We start from the raw sequence: 18,023 nt of genomic DNA, 5'->3' as shown, positions 1-18,023 counted from the left end.
TCAAGTTGCTCAACCCCAAAATCCATCGTCTTTGTTAAAGAACAAACCCTAATTTCCGGTGAATTCGCCGTTCACCGGAAGCCTATAGTGAAAACGCGTCGCCTTCGTGAAAATTTCACTCTGAGTTGTTTGGCAAGATGACTTCTTCCAATTCTGGCGAGATCATGCTTAACAAACTGCTGTTATATTTAATTGCACAATCTCTCACCTTCTTTGCCACTCCGCCGCCACCAGAATTACTTTCTTTGGTGTCTTTGAAATATGGTTATGTATTATTGTAGTCCCACTGATCAGCCCAAGAATTCTCATATGCACTGTTCTTCTTCATATCTTCATTCTTTGATCAAAGATGAGAATTTTGGAAAAAAGAAAGAGTAATTAGAGGACTCCACGAAACTTTGGGAGTAAAGAGAGTTGATATTAGTGGAAGAGGTCCACGAAACTTTGGGAGAATGAGATGTATCAAAGTAGAGAAAGAAAGAAAAAAGTGTAATTGATTAGCGTATTTAGTGGTTTAGGGCTAGGAGGAAACCAAAATTAAATATTTTGCTATAAACCTTAAAAGGTATCTATAGAATATAATTTTTTTAAATGGTATTTATTTAAAATAAATAAGGTGTTAACCTTTGCTATAGGAGGTAAAAATTCCTATAAATATTCTTATCGATACAAGATTATGAGTTGAGACGTTTGTTTGAAATGATTAATTAAGGAATTAGGACAAAAGGAAATTTATTTGAGAAAACGTCTTAAGTTTTTAATTTAAAGATGATGTTTCCGATAGACTTTCGGCTCAAGAAAAATATTTTTAAAATATGTTTGAAAAATAAAAAAGTAAAAAATGTAAGACTATATGACTAAATGAATCACAAAAATGAAGTGCACATTTTACGATCACTCCCTCTTTTTACTTTTACTTGTCCGCAATGGACTTTGTACTCTCCTTAAGAAAGAATAAATGAATTGTAAATTTTACCATAAACTCATACTAATGATAGTATTTTAAAAAATCTTGAAAAATAATTTGGAGAATGAGCAGTTAATGATAAGGTAAAACATAAACGTTCTTTCTCTTTTTCTTGATTTGCTAAAATGAACAAGTAAAGTAAAACTGTATTTTTAATATAATGAACAAATAAAAGTGAACAGAGAAATTTATCGTTTAAAACCAACTTAAACCACCGAGAGTTGAAAAGATTGGCCAAAGTTACAAGGCTCCTCTCTTCAAGGTAAAAATAGCACGGACTAACCAGTTTTCGGACTGGTCATTCAAAAATAGCCAACGTTTGCAAAATCATTGAAAAACAACCACTATTTTGTTGTAAAACGGAAAGTTCCAACATAATATACTGGAGATCGGTGCACATGTGTATGAACTTCCAGCATATTATGCTGGAACTCCAACGGAAAGTTCCGGTATATTATAATGGAGATTGGAGCACCGGTACTCCAATCTCCAGTATATTATGCTGGACTGGTATATTATACTAAAAAATTCCAGTATAATATATTGGAGCTCCAGTATACTTATACTAGAATTCCATTATATTATACTGAAGTATTTTTCCGAATTTTGAATAGTGTTTTCATTCATATTTATCTTTACATGAAAAGTGACTAAATTTCAATTATTTTTGAAATTGTGACAATTTTTGAATGACCACTTTTAAATTTGGCTATTTTTGAATTTCTCCCCTCTTCAAGTCCACTGAGCCCCTTAGCAAGAAAAGGCCACGTAGAGCGTCTAGCTCTGAAAGGTTTAATATAATACAACAAAATAATTGACAAAACACAAACACATTGAGTTTTACAACAAAGATTTGTATAGGCATGATGCAGAATATGCCAATTCGGTGACCCAAAGATACCTTTAACAGCAGCATGCTTAAGGTAAAACTTAAGACCTCATTAGACTTGGGCTGTTAAGGAGCAAAGGCCACCAGCGACGTCTGATTCTGAAACTCTAATTCGGGGTCCGTTGTCTATATTTTTAACTTTTTGTTTTATTCTTTTTTCTTTGTAATCCTTAATTCAAGATATTAGTATTTTATTTGGTCTCAAGGGTGGCCTTGGCCTAACCTTTGTGATCGATATGCTGACTGGGACTAAACTCAAGAGTCCTTAAAATGAGCTAAAAAACTTTAGAGTTGAAATGTTGTCAAGCTCATTTTGCTAAAATTGAAGTTTGACTTTCACCGCTTTTCCCTGAAAATTCTCCCCATCGACCAGTAGAGGCGGAGCTAGTATTTCAATCTTATGGGTTTAGAATTCTAATCTTTTTAAGTTACTGGTTTCTAAATTAATATTTTGTACATATTCGATATATTTTTAAAGACAAATATAAGGTTTGAATCAAAGCTATTGGGTTCAGCGAACCCGCTCCCAGTACTCTAGCTCCGCCCCTACCGGACTCGAGGAAGTCTGTAAGTGGTTTTTACATTTCCCTTGGTACCTCTCCGATCTCTTGGAAATCCAAGAAGCAAACTTCCATCTCGCTCAGTTCGGCCGAGGCAGAATACAGATCTATGAGGCGAGTGGTTGCAGAGCTTACATGGTTGGTTCGTCTTTTTGAGGATTTGTCAATTTCTGTTTCTCTTCCAATCACTCTTCACTCTGATAGCCAAGCAGCAATTCATATAGCAAAAAACCCTGTTTTTCACGAATGGACGAAGCACGTTGAAATCAACTATCATTTTGTACACGACCAATACCTAGCTGGGCTGATTTCGTTATCATTTGCTCGATCTTCTGCCCAGTTGGTATATCTCTTTACCAAACCACTCACCTAACCTCTTCATCGTGATCTTTTGGGCAAGTTGGATGTGTTTTCTACCCCCTCCAACTTGGGGGAGGGGGGTGTTGGAGTCGATGAAGATGAAATGATCTGATTAACAGATCTGACTTAGCACACATATGAGGCCACTCGGTTTTGGGCCTGGGCCTAATTTTGGGTCATCAATGCTCCAAGAATTGGGCCTGCTTACCCCTAGCCCACTTATGGGTTTTCCCTGTCCAGTACTATTAGGAACATAGTGCATAGCACATGTTACTCTATATTTTACTTATTTTCCCCATACCTTTGTATTTTAATTATTTGCTCCATCCTTATATTTATTTTATGTACAACTTTATGCTAGCTAATAGGATATTGCCACTTGGCAATATAGTATGTAGCCCTAGAAACATCCCTTCTGTATATAATCTTAGGCTTGTACACTTAATACAACAGATTATTCAAAATACAAAAGAAGGAAATCTTCAAATCATTTTCTCATTCTTTCATGGTATCATAGCAGGTTTAATTCTGCTATCATTTTCTGCTTTCTCAGTCATAAATCAGTTTTTCTTCCTCACTTTTCTTCTTCTCTTAAGCTTGTCTGCTATGAGTAGTTCACCAGAATCGGTTGATACTCTAGCTTCTGCTGATGCCACCACCAATGTTCATGCACCTACAGTTACCATTGCTTCAGGAGTGATTGACTCTACTCACCCTTACTACCTTCTGACTATCCAGGGATGAACCTTGTATCCTTATTTTTTGATGGAAAAGGATATGGAAGTTGGAGAAGGGCAGTTATCATTGCCTTGTCTGCAAAGAACAGGTTGGGATTTATCGATGGTACTCTTATTTATCTCTAAGACTGATTCTGCAATCTAGCAGGCTTGGGGTAGGTGTAATGATATGGTACTTTCATGGCTTCTCAACTCGTTGTCCAAAGAGATAGCTGAGAGTGTGCTCTATTCACAGAGTGCAAAGGATTTATGGAGTGACCTGGAAGACAGATTTGGACAGGCAAATGGAGCAAAGTTGTTCTAATTACAAAAGGAATTTAGTTCAGTGGTGCAAGGAAATTCAAGTGTATCAACTTACTTCACCAGAATGAAGAGCCTATGGGATGAACTAGATGCACTCAACACATTTTCTGCTTGTGTTTGTGAGTGTGAGTGTGGGGCAAAAGTCAAAAGCTTGAAAGCACACCAAGATGAGACACTACTATAGTTCCTAATGGGACTAAACGACATATTTATTGGGGTAAGGAGCAACATTTTATTGTCATCGCCTTTACTTTCCATTAGACAGGCATACTCTCTTGTGATTCAAGATGAGAAACAGAGGGAGATACATGCTACCCCTGCATACTCAGGGGAATCTGCCTCATTCATTGCTACAAACTAACCAAAAAATTTTAGAAAATTTAATGAGAACGGTATGCAGAAAACAAGTTTTGAATCTAAGAAATATGTAGGAATTTGTTCCTATTGTAAAAGGCCTGGACATAGCATACAGAAGTGCTATAGAATTCATGAGTTTCCAGCTGATTTCAAGTTCACAAAGGAGAAAAGGTTTCAGGGAGGTGCCCAACAAACAAAGCTTTCCTTTTAAATGAGGAAAGTGAACATAGAGCAGAAAGTGCATCAGGAGTTCAGAATCTCACCAAGGAAAATGTGGCTGAGCTACTGCAGCTTCTTCAGCAAGTGAAAGTGGGACAAAATAGTGCAGGAACCTCTGATGATGCAGTAAATGTGATCTATGATGGTATGACCAATTTATTTGAAGATTTTGCCTGTTTAATTCAAATCAATAATGAGTCTTGGATATTGAATAGTGGAGCAACAGAACATATGTCTTTCAACAAAGATTTTTTCACAAATTTAAAAACCTTGGCTAAACCTCTCATGGTAAAACTCCCAAACTCTTACAGAGTTAAAGTCACTCATTCAGGAACTATTTCTCTTTTGCCTAATCCGATTCTTCGAAATGTTCTTTACATTCCATCTTTTAAATATAATCTGTTGTCTGTGCACAAGTTGTACAGACAACTCAAGCAATATGTTTTATTCACACCCTTTTCATGTTTTCTTCTATAGGGCCCTTCAATGAAGAGCCCACTGGAGATTGTTAAAGAGGAAGGGGGCCTTTACATTCTCAGATCCAGACATACAACACCAGTGTCTAAGAGTTCACCTAAGTTTAGAAGAGTTTTTATTCCAAGAAGGAATTCTGTTTCCAATCATAGTTTACATTCATGTTTTAGTTTTTCTGATTCAATTGTAAAGGAAAAGTTGTGGCACTACAGATTAGGTCATATGCCCTCTAGTAATATGAAAAATGTTTCATCAGTTTCGATATCCAAGTGTTCCAAATTCTCCACTCCATGTGTTATTTGTCCTATGGCAAGGCAGTCCAAACTTCCTTTTCCATCTAGTTCTATTTCTTCCAAGAAAGTGTTTGAATTAATTCATGTGGATACCTAGGGACCATACAATAGTGCTACATATGATAGATTTAAATACTTTCTTACAATTGTTGATGACTTCAGTAGAGGCACATGGACCTACCTACTAACCAACAAACCCAATGCATTCACTATTCTAAAAAGGTTCTCTAGCTATGGTAGAAAGACAGTTTAACAACAAGGTGAAAACTATAAGGTCAGATAATGCTTTTGAATTGGGAAGTGGTAAAGTTCAATTAGAATTTTTTGAGTCACAAGGTATTATTCATCAAACCACTTGTGTGTCCACATCACAACAAAATGGAGTTGTGGAAAGAAAGTACAAGCATCTTTTAGAGATATCCAGAGCCTTGTTATACCAATCACACCTAGCTATATCATACTGGGGTGACTGCCTTCTTACAACAACCTATTTGATCAACAGATTTCCTTCAAGTATCTTAAAGCTTAAGACTCCTTATGAAGTTTTTTTACAAGCAAGCCAAACTACTCTAACCTTAGATGCTTTGGGTGTATGTTTTGCCTCTACTCTCTCAAATCATAGAACTAAGTTTGAACCAAGGGCTACACCTTGTGTGTTCTTAGGTTATCCTCATGGAAAGAAGGGTTATAAAGTGTTGAACCTCAAGAATTTGAAGCCTTTCATTTCTAGAGATGTTGTATTTCATGAAGAATTCTTTCCATTTGCTTCTATTAAGTCTAATTCTTCTTCTGAGATTTCTTTACCCACTGCTAAAGTTTCTGCAAGTAACCAAACTCTTGAAACTTTACCTTTTGCTATCAGACCTCACACTAAAGCTTCCCAAGAGCCTACTGAATCATCAATTGATTTCTGTTCTTCCCCCATTTCTTCAAATCATCCTAGTATACCTATTCCATATATCTCTCCTTCTAGGTTCTCTCCAGATTCTCCAGTAACATCTAGTCAACCACATACATCTGCACTAGTTTTTACTTCTTTGGATTCTGATTCTATGATGGATGTTCTTATTAGGAAGTCTACCAGACCACACACAACTCCATCTTATCTCAAGGATTATATTTGTAATGCAATCCAACTCACATATGTTAGCAACTTTTGCTTTCTCACACCAGTTACACCTACTTGTATATCTTTCAGTGGACTGTCTTCTACCAATCAACATATGCTAAACACATTGTCCAATATACAAGAACGGACTATTTACATGTAACACATCACCCAGGGTGGCAAGAAGCAATAGACAAAGAGTTTGAGGCACTTGAACTTAATAAGACTTGGGAAGTGGTTGAATTACCACCTAGGAGGAAAGCTTTACGATGCAAATGGGTGTATAAGGTTAAACAACATTCAGATGGGAGTGTAGAAAGACTAAAGGCAAGATTGGTCATTAGAGGAGACATACAGAAAAAGGGAATAGACTTCAATGAAACTTTTTCACCTGTGGTGAAGATGACCACAATCAGATGCATACTGGCCACTGCAGTAAAGAAAGGATGGGGTCTATACCAGCTCAATGTAAATAACGCTTTCCTACATGGAGATATAAATGAAGAAGTGTACATGAAATTCCCACCCGGGGTTGTACCTCTTTCACCTACTCATGCATGCAAGTTAAAGAAATCGATTTATGGGCTACGACAAGTATCTCGTTAGTAGTATGCTAAACTTACAACTGATTTGAATTTTAAGGGATTCACTCACTCATTCAACGACTATTCCCTGTTCTTTAAAAAGGTCAGGTTCTTCTATTTCTATATTGGCTATCTATGTGGATGATATACTCTTGACAGGAAATGACAATGCAGAACTACATGCATTGAAAGAATTTCTCAATCAAGAATTCAAATTAAAGATCTCGGGAACTTACATTTATTTCTAGGAATGGAAGTTATCCGAGAAACAGATGAACTCATCCTTTCTCAGCGTAAATTCACTTTAGACCTTCTCCAAGAATTTGACTCTCTCCATTTGTCACATGTTTCTTATCCACTCGATTCATCTACTCGTTTGTCTACTCACACAGGGGAACCAGTGAAGGATCCCACCTTGTATCGTCATCTCCTTGGCAAACTTAACTACCTCACTCACACCCGCCCAGACTTATCCTTCACTATCCAGCACCTCAGCCAGTACATGCATGACCCTCGACAACCACACCTAGATGCAGCACTTCGTGTGCTTCGCTATCTACTCATATATCCTGGGCTTGGGCTTGGGCTTGTTATGTCTGCTTCTTCCTCCTTCAAGCTCCTAGCTTTTTGTGACTCCGATTGGGCCACCTGCCCGGACTCGAGGAAGTCGGTGAGTGGTTTTTACATTTCCCTTGGTACCTCTCCGTTCTCTTGGAAATCCAAGAAGCAAACTTCCATCTCGCTCAGTTCGACCGAGGTAGAATACAGATCTATGCGGCGAGTGGTTGCAGAGCTTACATGATTGGTTCGTCTTTTTGAGGATTTGTCAATTCCTATTACTCTTCTAGTCACTCTTCACTCCGATAGCCAAGCAGAAATTCATATAGCAAAAACCCTATTTTTCACGAACGGACGAAGCACGTTGAAATCGACTATCATTTTGTGCGCGACCAATACCCAGCTGGGCTGATTTCGTTATCATTTATTCGATCTTCTGCCCAGTTGGCAGATCTCTTCACCAAACCACTCACCAGGCCTCTTCATCGTGATATTTTGGGAAAGTTGGGTGTGTTTTCTACCTGTGAGCACGCGATTTTTGCCCTACATGAATTACTCCCACAAATTCAAAACAAAAATAATTTTTCCATTGTTTGTCGTTTTGTGGATTTTTGTGGCATTTTTCTGTCAATTGTTTGCATTTGTCTGTACACGTTTATTTTATTTAATTAATGAAAAATACAAAAAATATATTGCATGTGCATTTAGGATTTAACTTTGCATTTTAAAAATTAATTAGTAATTAAGTTATTTTATAAAAAAAGGAAAATCACAAAAATAGTTCAATTTGCACCTTTAATTTTAACTTTGATTTTGAGTAGTTTTTCTTTTAATTTGTTAATTGTGATAATTATTATTTAGGTTTAATTAGTGTTTTTTTTATTAATTAGGTTCTAGGAATTAATTTAGATTTTAATTTAATTTTGGAAAAAAAGGAAGAAAAAAGAATTTTTGGGAAAATTGAAAAGAAATGAAAACAAAAGAAGAAGAGAGTCCAATTTTGGGTCTTCTTTAATTCTAATTTCCCAAGCCCAATTCCCCTCCAATTCCTTGAAGCCCAAAATCACCTGCCCCAGTAGCCCAAAATCCGGTCCAAACTGGGTAATGACCAAACGACCTCGTTTGGTCGTCTCTAATCCAAGCCGTCTATGTTATCTAATCTAACAGTGGGGAAGTGATGAGGGCTTTAATATTTAACTGTCCGAATCTAGTACCCCCCCCCCCCCTCCCCCATCTCTCATCTCCCTCGTTCTCATCTCAAAGATGAATAGGAAAAAAAAATTAGAGCCGCCTGAAATTCCCACCGTTCTCCACCGGTGGCGCCTATCCCAAAGGCCATCAAATTAACACCCTAAGACCCTTCCCTTCCCTCATTCTGAATCCCAACCCTACTTCTCTCGAATCTCTCCTGAATCCTTCGAATCTTAGATCGAAGAGATGAACCCTAATTCCCAAAGGCTACCGATTCGGGTCTGTTTTGAAGTTTTGGGGCTAACTTTGATTTTATTCGTGTGTTCTTATTAAGAACACATGATTAATGTCATAGTTGGCCAGGAAATTCAAGAAGCCAAGGGTTCAGACTTTGTTCCTCAAATCGCTCTTATTTAGTATGTATTTTTCTGTTATTCGCTTTGATTTTATCCAGTTTTCATTTTTCTTTTTCTATATTTCTGTTTCTTCTTGTTTTCTCAACCCCTCTGTTATTTATGTTTTCCCGGATTGCTTTCCCATGCATGTTAATTTTAGGTTAGTGTTTTAACTGGATCTTGATTTGTTAATTGGTTTAATCTAGATTCGTTAGCTTAGTCAATTAGTTATTGAGTCGTTTTAGGTTGTTTGATCTGTTAAACCATTTCAGAGTTTGCAAATTTTTAACTAAGTATATTGTTTGGAAGTTGGGCTGCCTCTGATTTAATTGATAAAGAGCAGCCTGTTCATATTGCATTGGGCCATTGGGTCAGCTTGACCCAGGTAAATGGCTGGGGGTAATTTCAGGGGTTGGGGGGGGAGGGGGTAATTTAGGAATTTGGTTTGAGGAATCTTTGTTGTAATAGAAAATAGAAGCTTTTCAGAAGCTGGCTGGGGGACTAAAGTGAATTAGGTCTTTTGAATTGGGGATTTTTGAGCAAAACACAAAATTGACTAAGGTTTTCTAAGCAAAAACAAAAATTTGAAAAAGGCCCAAGAGGAAAAACTGATTATCTAGTGTTGCCCTAGGTTCCTTGCCTATAAAGACATCATTTCCTTGATATTCAAGGCAGAATTTCCAGAGATAGAAAAATACAGAAAAACAAACGGCTAAAGCTTTACTGTTCCATTGAAATTTCTTTTTCTCTTTGCGATTTCTGAATGCCCTGAAACATTTTCTAATTCATATGGGGGCTGAAAGGGTTTGATTTTGGTTGGTTTAAGAGTTTGGCCTGAAGTTCTGGTTGATTTTTGTTATTATTGCACATTATTTTCTGGAATTGAGCTGGTTTTTGTTGGGAATCACTGTTCTATTGCTTTTTCTTGTTGATTTCTGCTGTCTTTGCTCGGTTGTAGTTACTGCTTCTTCACCTTTGTTTTCTCTATCAATTTTCAGGTATTTCCTCATACCATTGTTAACAAATGAGGTGCTACAAGTTAGAACTAGACTGAATCTGTGTACAGAGTTAAGAATTTGAGTTGGAATTTGAACAGAAGCATTGGTTAATATTGAACTTCTATTAGCTCCTACTGTTTTATGTCCTTAATTTCCCCTGTTCTGAAATAATTCAATATTTTTCTTTCAAATATGTTAGTCTATTTATTCATGTTCAATGCTTTAGGGTTGTTTGGTCATTTGGAATGAATGCTTGGATTCTTGGCTCTGTAATTGTAAATGGACGCTCATGTGTGAATGGACTGTTAAACATGATGTAGATTACTTGAGTATGCCATTTGGTTTTCTGTAGCTCGAAATTAGGGGCTGTTATGATCAAGTATTGTCTATTCTGCAATTTGGATTTGCATTGTTATACTTAATTAGAAGTACCATTTAAACGGTCTGTATAAGTTTGAATTCCTTGTGTTTATTTGTGAAAGTTAGCTCAGAAATTAAAGCGCAAGTATGATCTATTCCGATGTTAAAGTTGAATCATGCTAAAATGTGAAGACTGATTTTGAAATTGTTAATTGGATAATTCGTTGAATCAGAAATCATGTAAGTGGCTGGGGGTCTGACCGTTTTAAAAATAAAAACAAAAGTTTCTTTTTTTGTTAAATCAATCTCAATGTTTCCAGTGTGGTATCAGTTGATGAATATTCGGAGTTGGCGTAATAATGGGGAACCTAACTTCTATGTGAGTTTATATGGACTCACAAGAATTCGATCCTCAGTCTCTGTTTTTCTGTTGCAATGTTTATGAATTGGGCCTGCTATAGAGGATTGGCCCAAATAATTTTTGAAATCAATGGTTCATTTGTCACTGCAAGTTCTTGGGTTCAGGTTCTAAAAGAAATGGACCCTTTGTTTACTTATTTCGCTTTCTGGGTTTAAGCTTTAACACAAAACACCCTTTGAATTCCATTAGGCTTTTTCTTAATTAAGCTAGACTGTCACAAAGTAGATTGGAGGTGCACGTATTAGACAATAAAATAGTTTATGGCCCTCCTAAATTTAGTTTGAATACCCTTTAGAATTAGAATTGAGGTGCGCCATGTCAAACAAAAATGACAATTGCGTGGCCTTCGCTTAGTTATTTCTTTTAAAATTCTTAGAACTCGAGGCGCGCCATTTAGCGAATTTTTCATGGCCCTCGCAAAGTCAAAAACGCGTAGTTGTTTTAGGCGCGTTATTTTAACAATTTACCTTCCTAAACTCGGGTGTGCATTTCATGTGACGCAAATCCAAATCTTAATAACGTTGAACAAAAATATGTTTCGGATTGCGGGTGCATTTCATGTGGCACGGTCCAAAGACATGTTTTAGACGATGTTAAAATATTCCTAAAAATAAATAAAAGTGGTTTTAAAGTAAAAATGCACAATATGTTTAAAACATGTAATAAATCGGATAATAGGCCAATTATAACAGTTGAGCGACCGTGCTAGAACCATGGAACTCGGAAATGCCTAACACCTTCTCCCGGATTAACAAAATTCTTTATCCGGATTTCTGTGTTCGCGGACTGTAATACAGAGTCAATCTTTTCCTCGATTCGGGATTTGAACGGGTAACTTGGGACACCATAAAATTATCCCTAGTGGCGATTTTGAATTTAATAAATAAATAATCCCGTTTCGATTGTCACATTAAGTTGGAAAAAACTCCTTTATATATACCCTTCTGGGGGTGTAGAAAAAAGGAGGTGTGACAGCTCTGGCGACTCCGCTAGGGATCGAACCCAGAATCTCTGGTTCAAGGTTCAGAATTTGAGCTTAGATAAATTATTATAGTTGGCTTTATTAATTATCTGATTTTGTTACATGTTTGGGCCTAATATGCTAAGTGTTGCTTTTACCGCTTTGATATTCTGTGAACTGTATATAAACTGCTACGAAACCCTTCTTTTCTCTGAGTCTTCTAAATCATAGAGGAGTGTGCACTTCGTGTGACTTCTCTTCTGTTAGAGTCATATCCCAAATTTTAGAACGAGGTTCGGACAAGTTGCAAAGCCGGTGAAGCTTCTGTATTCCCGGTACGCTGCCCCCCTCGGCTCGAGCTGTCTGCCCGGGTAAGCCAGGTCTAAAACAATAAACCCAGGTTTTAAATCTAGTATAACAAGACCTCATGTCGGATCCCTAGTAGGAACGTTTGTTTGCATCACGTGCATTTGACTTTGGAGACTCAACACAGGGGTTGGGTCTGTCAAGGACAGGTGTACCAAAAATGAAAAGACCATCCTGGTGTATCTTACTTGCTACTTGTGCATTTATTTGATTTGGATTTGCATGCTGACCGGTTTTTGAATAATGGAAGAAAGTTGGAAAAAAGAGAATAACAATGTGAGGGTTAAGTGAGTTAAATCACCTGTTTTGAAAAAATCAATGTCCAAATGGTACTGAAACTCTGCCGAATTTTTTTGAGAAAAATGAAAAAAAAAGGTTTTTTTTTTTTGAAAAATAGTTGGTTTTATTTTATTTGCCCGAATTACGCCAGTTTGATTCTCACAGGGTGTGAGATACATAGGCAACCCCATCGGGTCCAACTTCCTTTTTGCAAAAATAGCCCAAAAAGAACAAAATTTTTAATGCAAATAAATAAGGTGATGTCATTCTTGTCTAAAATAGTCGAATGTCCCCAAAAGGGCGCCGGAAGGCCCTTTTTGCTAGAATAGCCACCTTTTGTCTTTTTTAAGGTTTTTGCCGATTAGCGAACACAACCTTAAAATCTTCATTTTCGGAGTGCTGAAAGGCCGTATTGGCAAAGCCGGATATTTTTGTGAAAATTTTGAAAAAAATGGTCATTTTTCTTGAGTCAAAGTGAGTCATAGTTTTCTTTTAATTAAAATCACCTTAATAAATGTGCAGGATGAGCACAATTCAAAATGAACCTTTCTCAGTCCGTGAAGATATCTCGTTGGAGCTACATATATGGTGGCATGATTTGGGGGATAATAGTAGAAAAGTTGTGACAAAAGCGTTGCGTGGTCTTGTCGGGCTCTTGAAGGTTAAGCCGAGAAAGGACATAATTGAGGTCTTGATACCATTTTGGGACCCAACACATAATGTATTCCACTTTGCTGATTTCGAGTTAACTCCTACATTGGAAGAGAGAGCAGGCTACGCCGGTTTCGAGGGGAATCTTAGAAATCAATACCTGGTAGCACTGAGAATAGTAACCCCTCACGAATTTTTGGACTTGTTAAGCATCAGTCGGGACATCCGAGACGGAAATTTTGCCAAAGGATTCTGTACCTTCTACTTTTTGTACCGACGTTACGGGAATCCCCGTGGCTTCGAGACGCCAGATACCGGTCTTACTCACGCGAGAAACCAAGACAAGTGGGAAGCTCGGAGAGGATTAGCTTTTATAATGGCGTTTCTGGGTATTTTGATTTGCCCCAGAAAAGACGGGAACATAGAGTTGGGACTCGTGGGGATAGCTGACTTTATGATGAAAAGGCAAATGAGACCATAGTGCCGATGATTTTGGCAGAAATTTACCAAGCTCTGACCCTTTGTCGAGAAAGGGGAAAGTTCTTTGAAGGGTGCAATATGCTGTTACAATTATGGATGGAGGAACACCTTTGTCACCGTCCCGGATACTTGAATTGTGGCATGACTGGCCTCGAGTGCATTGAAAAACATGAAAAACGGGTTGAGGGTTATAAGTTCCCGGATGGTACGGAAGCATGACATGCTCATTTGAGATCTTTGACTGCAAATAAGATCTAATGGACATTCGGGTGGCTCTCGGTCAGTGAAGTAATTTATATGTCGGTTGAGGTATGTTTTCTGCTGTTTATGGGTTTTCGGAGTATCCAGCCTTATGCTCTGCACCGAGTTCTATGTCAGTTAGGCCGATACTAGACCATCCCACACGATGAGGATTTGAGTCGGCAGGTTATTAAGTTGGAACCAAAAGCCGATTTTCCAGAAGAAAAAGTGCGTCGGATTTGGCATAAGTGCAGATTCTTAGAGCCTAGAACTCAAGTATGAGATCTATACAGAGGCGAGGTGGAGCCTAGTTACACTGCTTGGTATGTTAAATGATCTCGAGTTCATAACAAGCCCGAAAGGCCCGCAAAGAGACCCCATATCCAACAGTTCACCGACGGAGCACAGGTGCAATAAGACTGGTTGACCAAAGAAAACGAGTACAGGGCTACCATAAGCAAGTTGGAAAAGCAAGTCATGGACCTTCAGTTTGAAATGGTTTGCAAGCCGCCGTAGATGAGGAAGAGAAGAAAAAACTAACTCAGGAAAATGAAACCCTCAAAGCTCAAATCCGGAAGATGAAAATCGCTGATAGAAACCCGGAAAGAAGCCGAGCGGATGAAAGGCTTTTAAGCGGTCTGAAAAAGAAAGCCCTTGAGTGTCAAGATGACCTGGAAAAGTTTGAGGCCAGTCTAGCGAAAGTATGGGCACAATGGCCAAAAAAGGCGGAAGAGTGAGCACAGTTTGTGCAACAAATGTAAAGAAACTATGAAGGGACAATCACCAATCTGAAGAGAAAAGTAACTACCCTTGAGAATGAGGCGGCCAAGCAAGCCAAGGATTTTAAAGTTTATAGGGAACACTGTTATGATTTGATGGCTCAAATGGAGGAAGAAATACAATAGTTGCAAAGCCAAAACCATCAAGATACTCAGGTGTTGAAAGCCCGGAATCAGCAGATAGGGCATTTGCTTCAGGAAAAGGGCAGAATCCGAGAGAGGATCAAAACCATTACTGACTACATTACCGTGAAATGCCAAGCGTGCAAGGACATGACTCGTACCACTTTCTTTGCTGCAGTGATGACTTTCATCTGCTAGATAATAAGTGATTTGGAGCGGTTGCAAGGGGATTTCGCATGTAGTCCCGCAGGCCCCAGGAGCATTAATGTATTCCTGATTTTCACTTGAGTTTGTATTTTCTTTCTGTTGGAGTCTATCAGTTTATTTTAGATTCTGTATTTTCTTTCTGTCGGAGTCTGTTAGTTGGTTCTTGAGTCTGTATTGTCATCTTGCTGTTGGAGTCTGTTGGTTTCCTTTTCGAGTCTGTTAGTTTTGAGTTGTTGTAATCAAAGCATTTTCTTTTTATGAAAAATCGAAAATTCCAAAATATTTTGTTATTCATTTTTTACATTTATTTCCCCTAGAACAACGCTTGGTCTGATTTATATGGGGTCATGATACGTAGGCAATCTACATAGGATTCGTTCGTAACCCAAAAGAATGATAAAAATAGAAAAAAAGAGAAAAAATAAGGGCGAAAAGAAAAGGAAAGGAGAGAAAATAAGAAACCGTGAGAAGGAAACAATGGCAAAACAAGAGAGGGAAATGAGAGAATAAAAACAAAGAGAAGTCAAGCAAAGAAAGGCAAGAATGAAAAAAGAGAGAGAGAGAGAGAGAGAAAAGGAAGTTGCAAATAGAAATAAAGAAAAGCCGGGATGATGCAAGCAACCGATCAAATGCATAATAGAAACGGTTAACTGCTTAGCTGCATTCATTCCCCAAATGTGCGGTTGCCTATCTGTTAAACCCTGATCGCTAACAAGTTTACTGTTGTCATCAAGTAACAGGTAGGTGGTTAGTTTGTGTGACATTCTGGCAACTCACTCATATAACACCCGTTCCAAAAACAAATTGATCATGGCCAATCAGGAACTTGATGCGAGTATCATCAATCCTTCAAGAGAGGTGGAAAAGTTGTATATTAATTCGATGAAAGAAAAGATGTACAAGTTGAAGCAGCAGATGGCCGAAATGTACCAGGCCTGGGCAAAAGGGCAACCACCACCAGCTTACCCCGCCAACCCTGCCTTCATCCCGCAACTGGCTCAGTCTCAGGATCATCCTGCCACTGATTCGTCCTCGAGCTTTCCCATCTACCAACACTACCATAGCACAACTTCCCAAACACCACCAGCTCCACCACCCAAACAAGTCTCGTACCATCCTCCACCAGTCACTCTTGTTTTTGTGGCACCCCCACCTACTGCATTATACCGATTCTCTAGTGAGTCTCTGTTCCAGATTCACGACAACCAGTATTACCCCCGGAGCCCACTTTCAAGGCTCCCGAACCCTATTCCTACACTCCTCATTTTGACCTCCCTGCGGAAACCGAAAAACCATCTAAAAATCCCAAACAAGAGGAGATGTTCAGGAAAGTTAAAAGCCTAGAACAGTCATTCAGAGACATGCGGGGGTTGGGAGTCCAAGTAAGTGTGGCCTGCAAAGACCTATGTTTGTTTCCAGATGTGCAATTGCTGGCAGGGTTTAAGATGCCCAAGTTTGATTTGTATGATGGGCATGATGATCCAGTGGCGCATTTGAGAGGTTTTTGTAGCAAAATGAGGGGAGATGGCGGGAAAGACGAGCTGCTAATGTCATATTTCAATCAGAGTCTGAGTGGATCAGCGCTGGAATGGTATACTCGGCAGGATCACAGAAGATGGGATGATCTAGCCCAGGCATTTGCTTGTCACTTCCAGTACAAACTTGAAATTATTCTGGATCGTCTGTCTTTGACGAAACTTGAGAAAAAGAACAATGAAAGTTTCAGGGAGTATGGTTTTAGGTGGAGAGATCAGGCAACAAGGGTTGACCCTCCAATAAAAGAAAGTGAAATGGTGGATTATTTTCTGCAGGCCTTAGAACCTACTTATTATGGTCATCTGGTATCATTTATAGGTAAGTCCTTCAATGAAGTGGTAAAGATGGGCGGTATGGTAGAAGAAGGGCTCAAGACAAACAAAATCATGAGTTATTCAGCTATTAAGGCAACCACCCAGGCCATTCAAAGCGGAACTGGGGGGTAATTGGAAAGAAGAAGAAAGAGGATGTAGCAACGATCGATTCAGGAGCTTGGTTCGGACCCAGGGGTTCACCTCACTACTCTCATCATCCTCGGCCCCCCAACCAAACCTACCCTCATACCCCATATAGCCCACCACAACACTACTACCCACTACCAAACCCCCATTTTTCCGTCCACCATGCCAAACATACACTCAACCTCCTGCCCACGCGCAATGGCGTGCGCCAACCCTACAGAATACCTACCCAACTCCACAAAATGTCTATCCACCCCCAAGAACCTACCGAAATCCCCTTGGAACAGGTTTTTGGCCTAATCAAGCATTCAAGAATGAGAGGTTGCATAAGAAGAAAACCTTCACTCCGTTGGGAGAATCCTATTGAGCCAAAACTGCCAAATCCTCCTCCGAGAAATCTTGATCACTTCGTGAGTTGCGAATATTATTTTGGTGCTCCGAGGCACGACACAGAGAAATACTGGCAATTGAAAACAACTATTCAAGAGCTCGTTGATACCCATCGGATTGAGGTCCAAGCTCCAGAGGCGCCCAATATCAACCAGAATCCATTGTCGGCCCATCATGAGACAAATATGATCAAGATAGTACATAGGGGAGGGGAGCCCAAGAAGACTTCACAGACCATCATGATGATTCGGTCCAGTGAGGTCAGGCCGACTGAAAAGCCAACAAGTGAGGAGTCAGTGATCAAGTTGAAGGTAACAGACAGTAAACCATCTGTGGTAGTCGAGAAGGGGTCCTCAAATAGGGTAGCAGTAAAACAAGAAAAATCAAAAACGGTGGTACCAGGGGTGGCAAACAAGCCTATCGTAGTTGTGGAAGGTGCTCGCACATAGCCTGTCATTATCAAACCTGTAACTCATCTACCAATAGCCAACAGCAAGGTTGTCCCATGGAATTATGAGCGGGTGACAGTGACTTACAAAGGGAAAGAGGTTAGAGAGGAAGTCTGTGAAACCCATGGTTTAACTCGATCAGGGAGATGTTTTGCCCACGAGGAGTTAAGAAAAGCCAAAACCTCCAAAGATAGCCCAGTGCTGGTGAAGAAAGTTGTGACCGAAGAAGAGGCAAAAGAATTTTTGAGAAAGATGAAAGTGCAAGATTATTCTATTGTGGAGCAGTTGAGGAGGACACCTGCTCAGATTTCACTGTTGTCATTATTG

At 38.9% G+C, this 18,023-nt stretch overlaps 1 protein-coding gene across 1 annotated transcript; it reads left to right on the top strand.

The window, feature by feature from the left end:
• The first annotated feature begins 5,392 nt into the window (after positions 1-5,392).
• On the top strand, positions 5,393-7,099 carry LOC142182254 (uncharacterized). The gene is made up of 4 exons (XM_075256411.1): positions 5,393-5,495; positions 5,823-6,220; positions 6,358-6,868; positions 6,960-7,099. The coding sequence occupies exons 1-4, from the start codon at positions 5,393-5,395 to the stop codon at positions 7,097-7,099; spliced, it is 1,152 nt and encodes a 383-aa protein (XP_075112512.1).
• The last annotated feature ends 10,924 nt before the right edge of the window (positions 7,100-18,023 follow it).

The sequence above is a fragment of the Nicotiana tabacum genome, chromosome 6 (assembly GCF_000715075.1).
Source record: "Nicotiana tabacum cultivar K326 chromosome 6, ASM71507v2, whole genome shotgun sequence".
Lineage (NCBI taxonomy): Eukaryota > Viridiplantae > Streptophyta > Magnoliopsida > Solanales > Solanaceae > Nicotiana > Nicotiana tabacum.
Note: the sequence above shows the minus strand (reverse complement) of the source record. Positions and strands in the feature narration are given on the sequence as shown.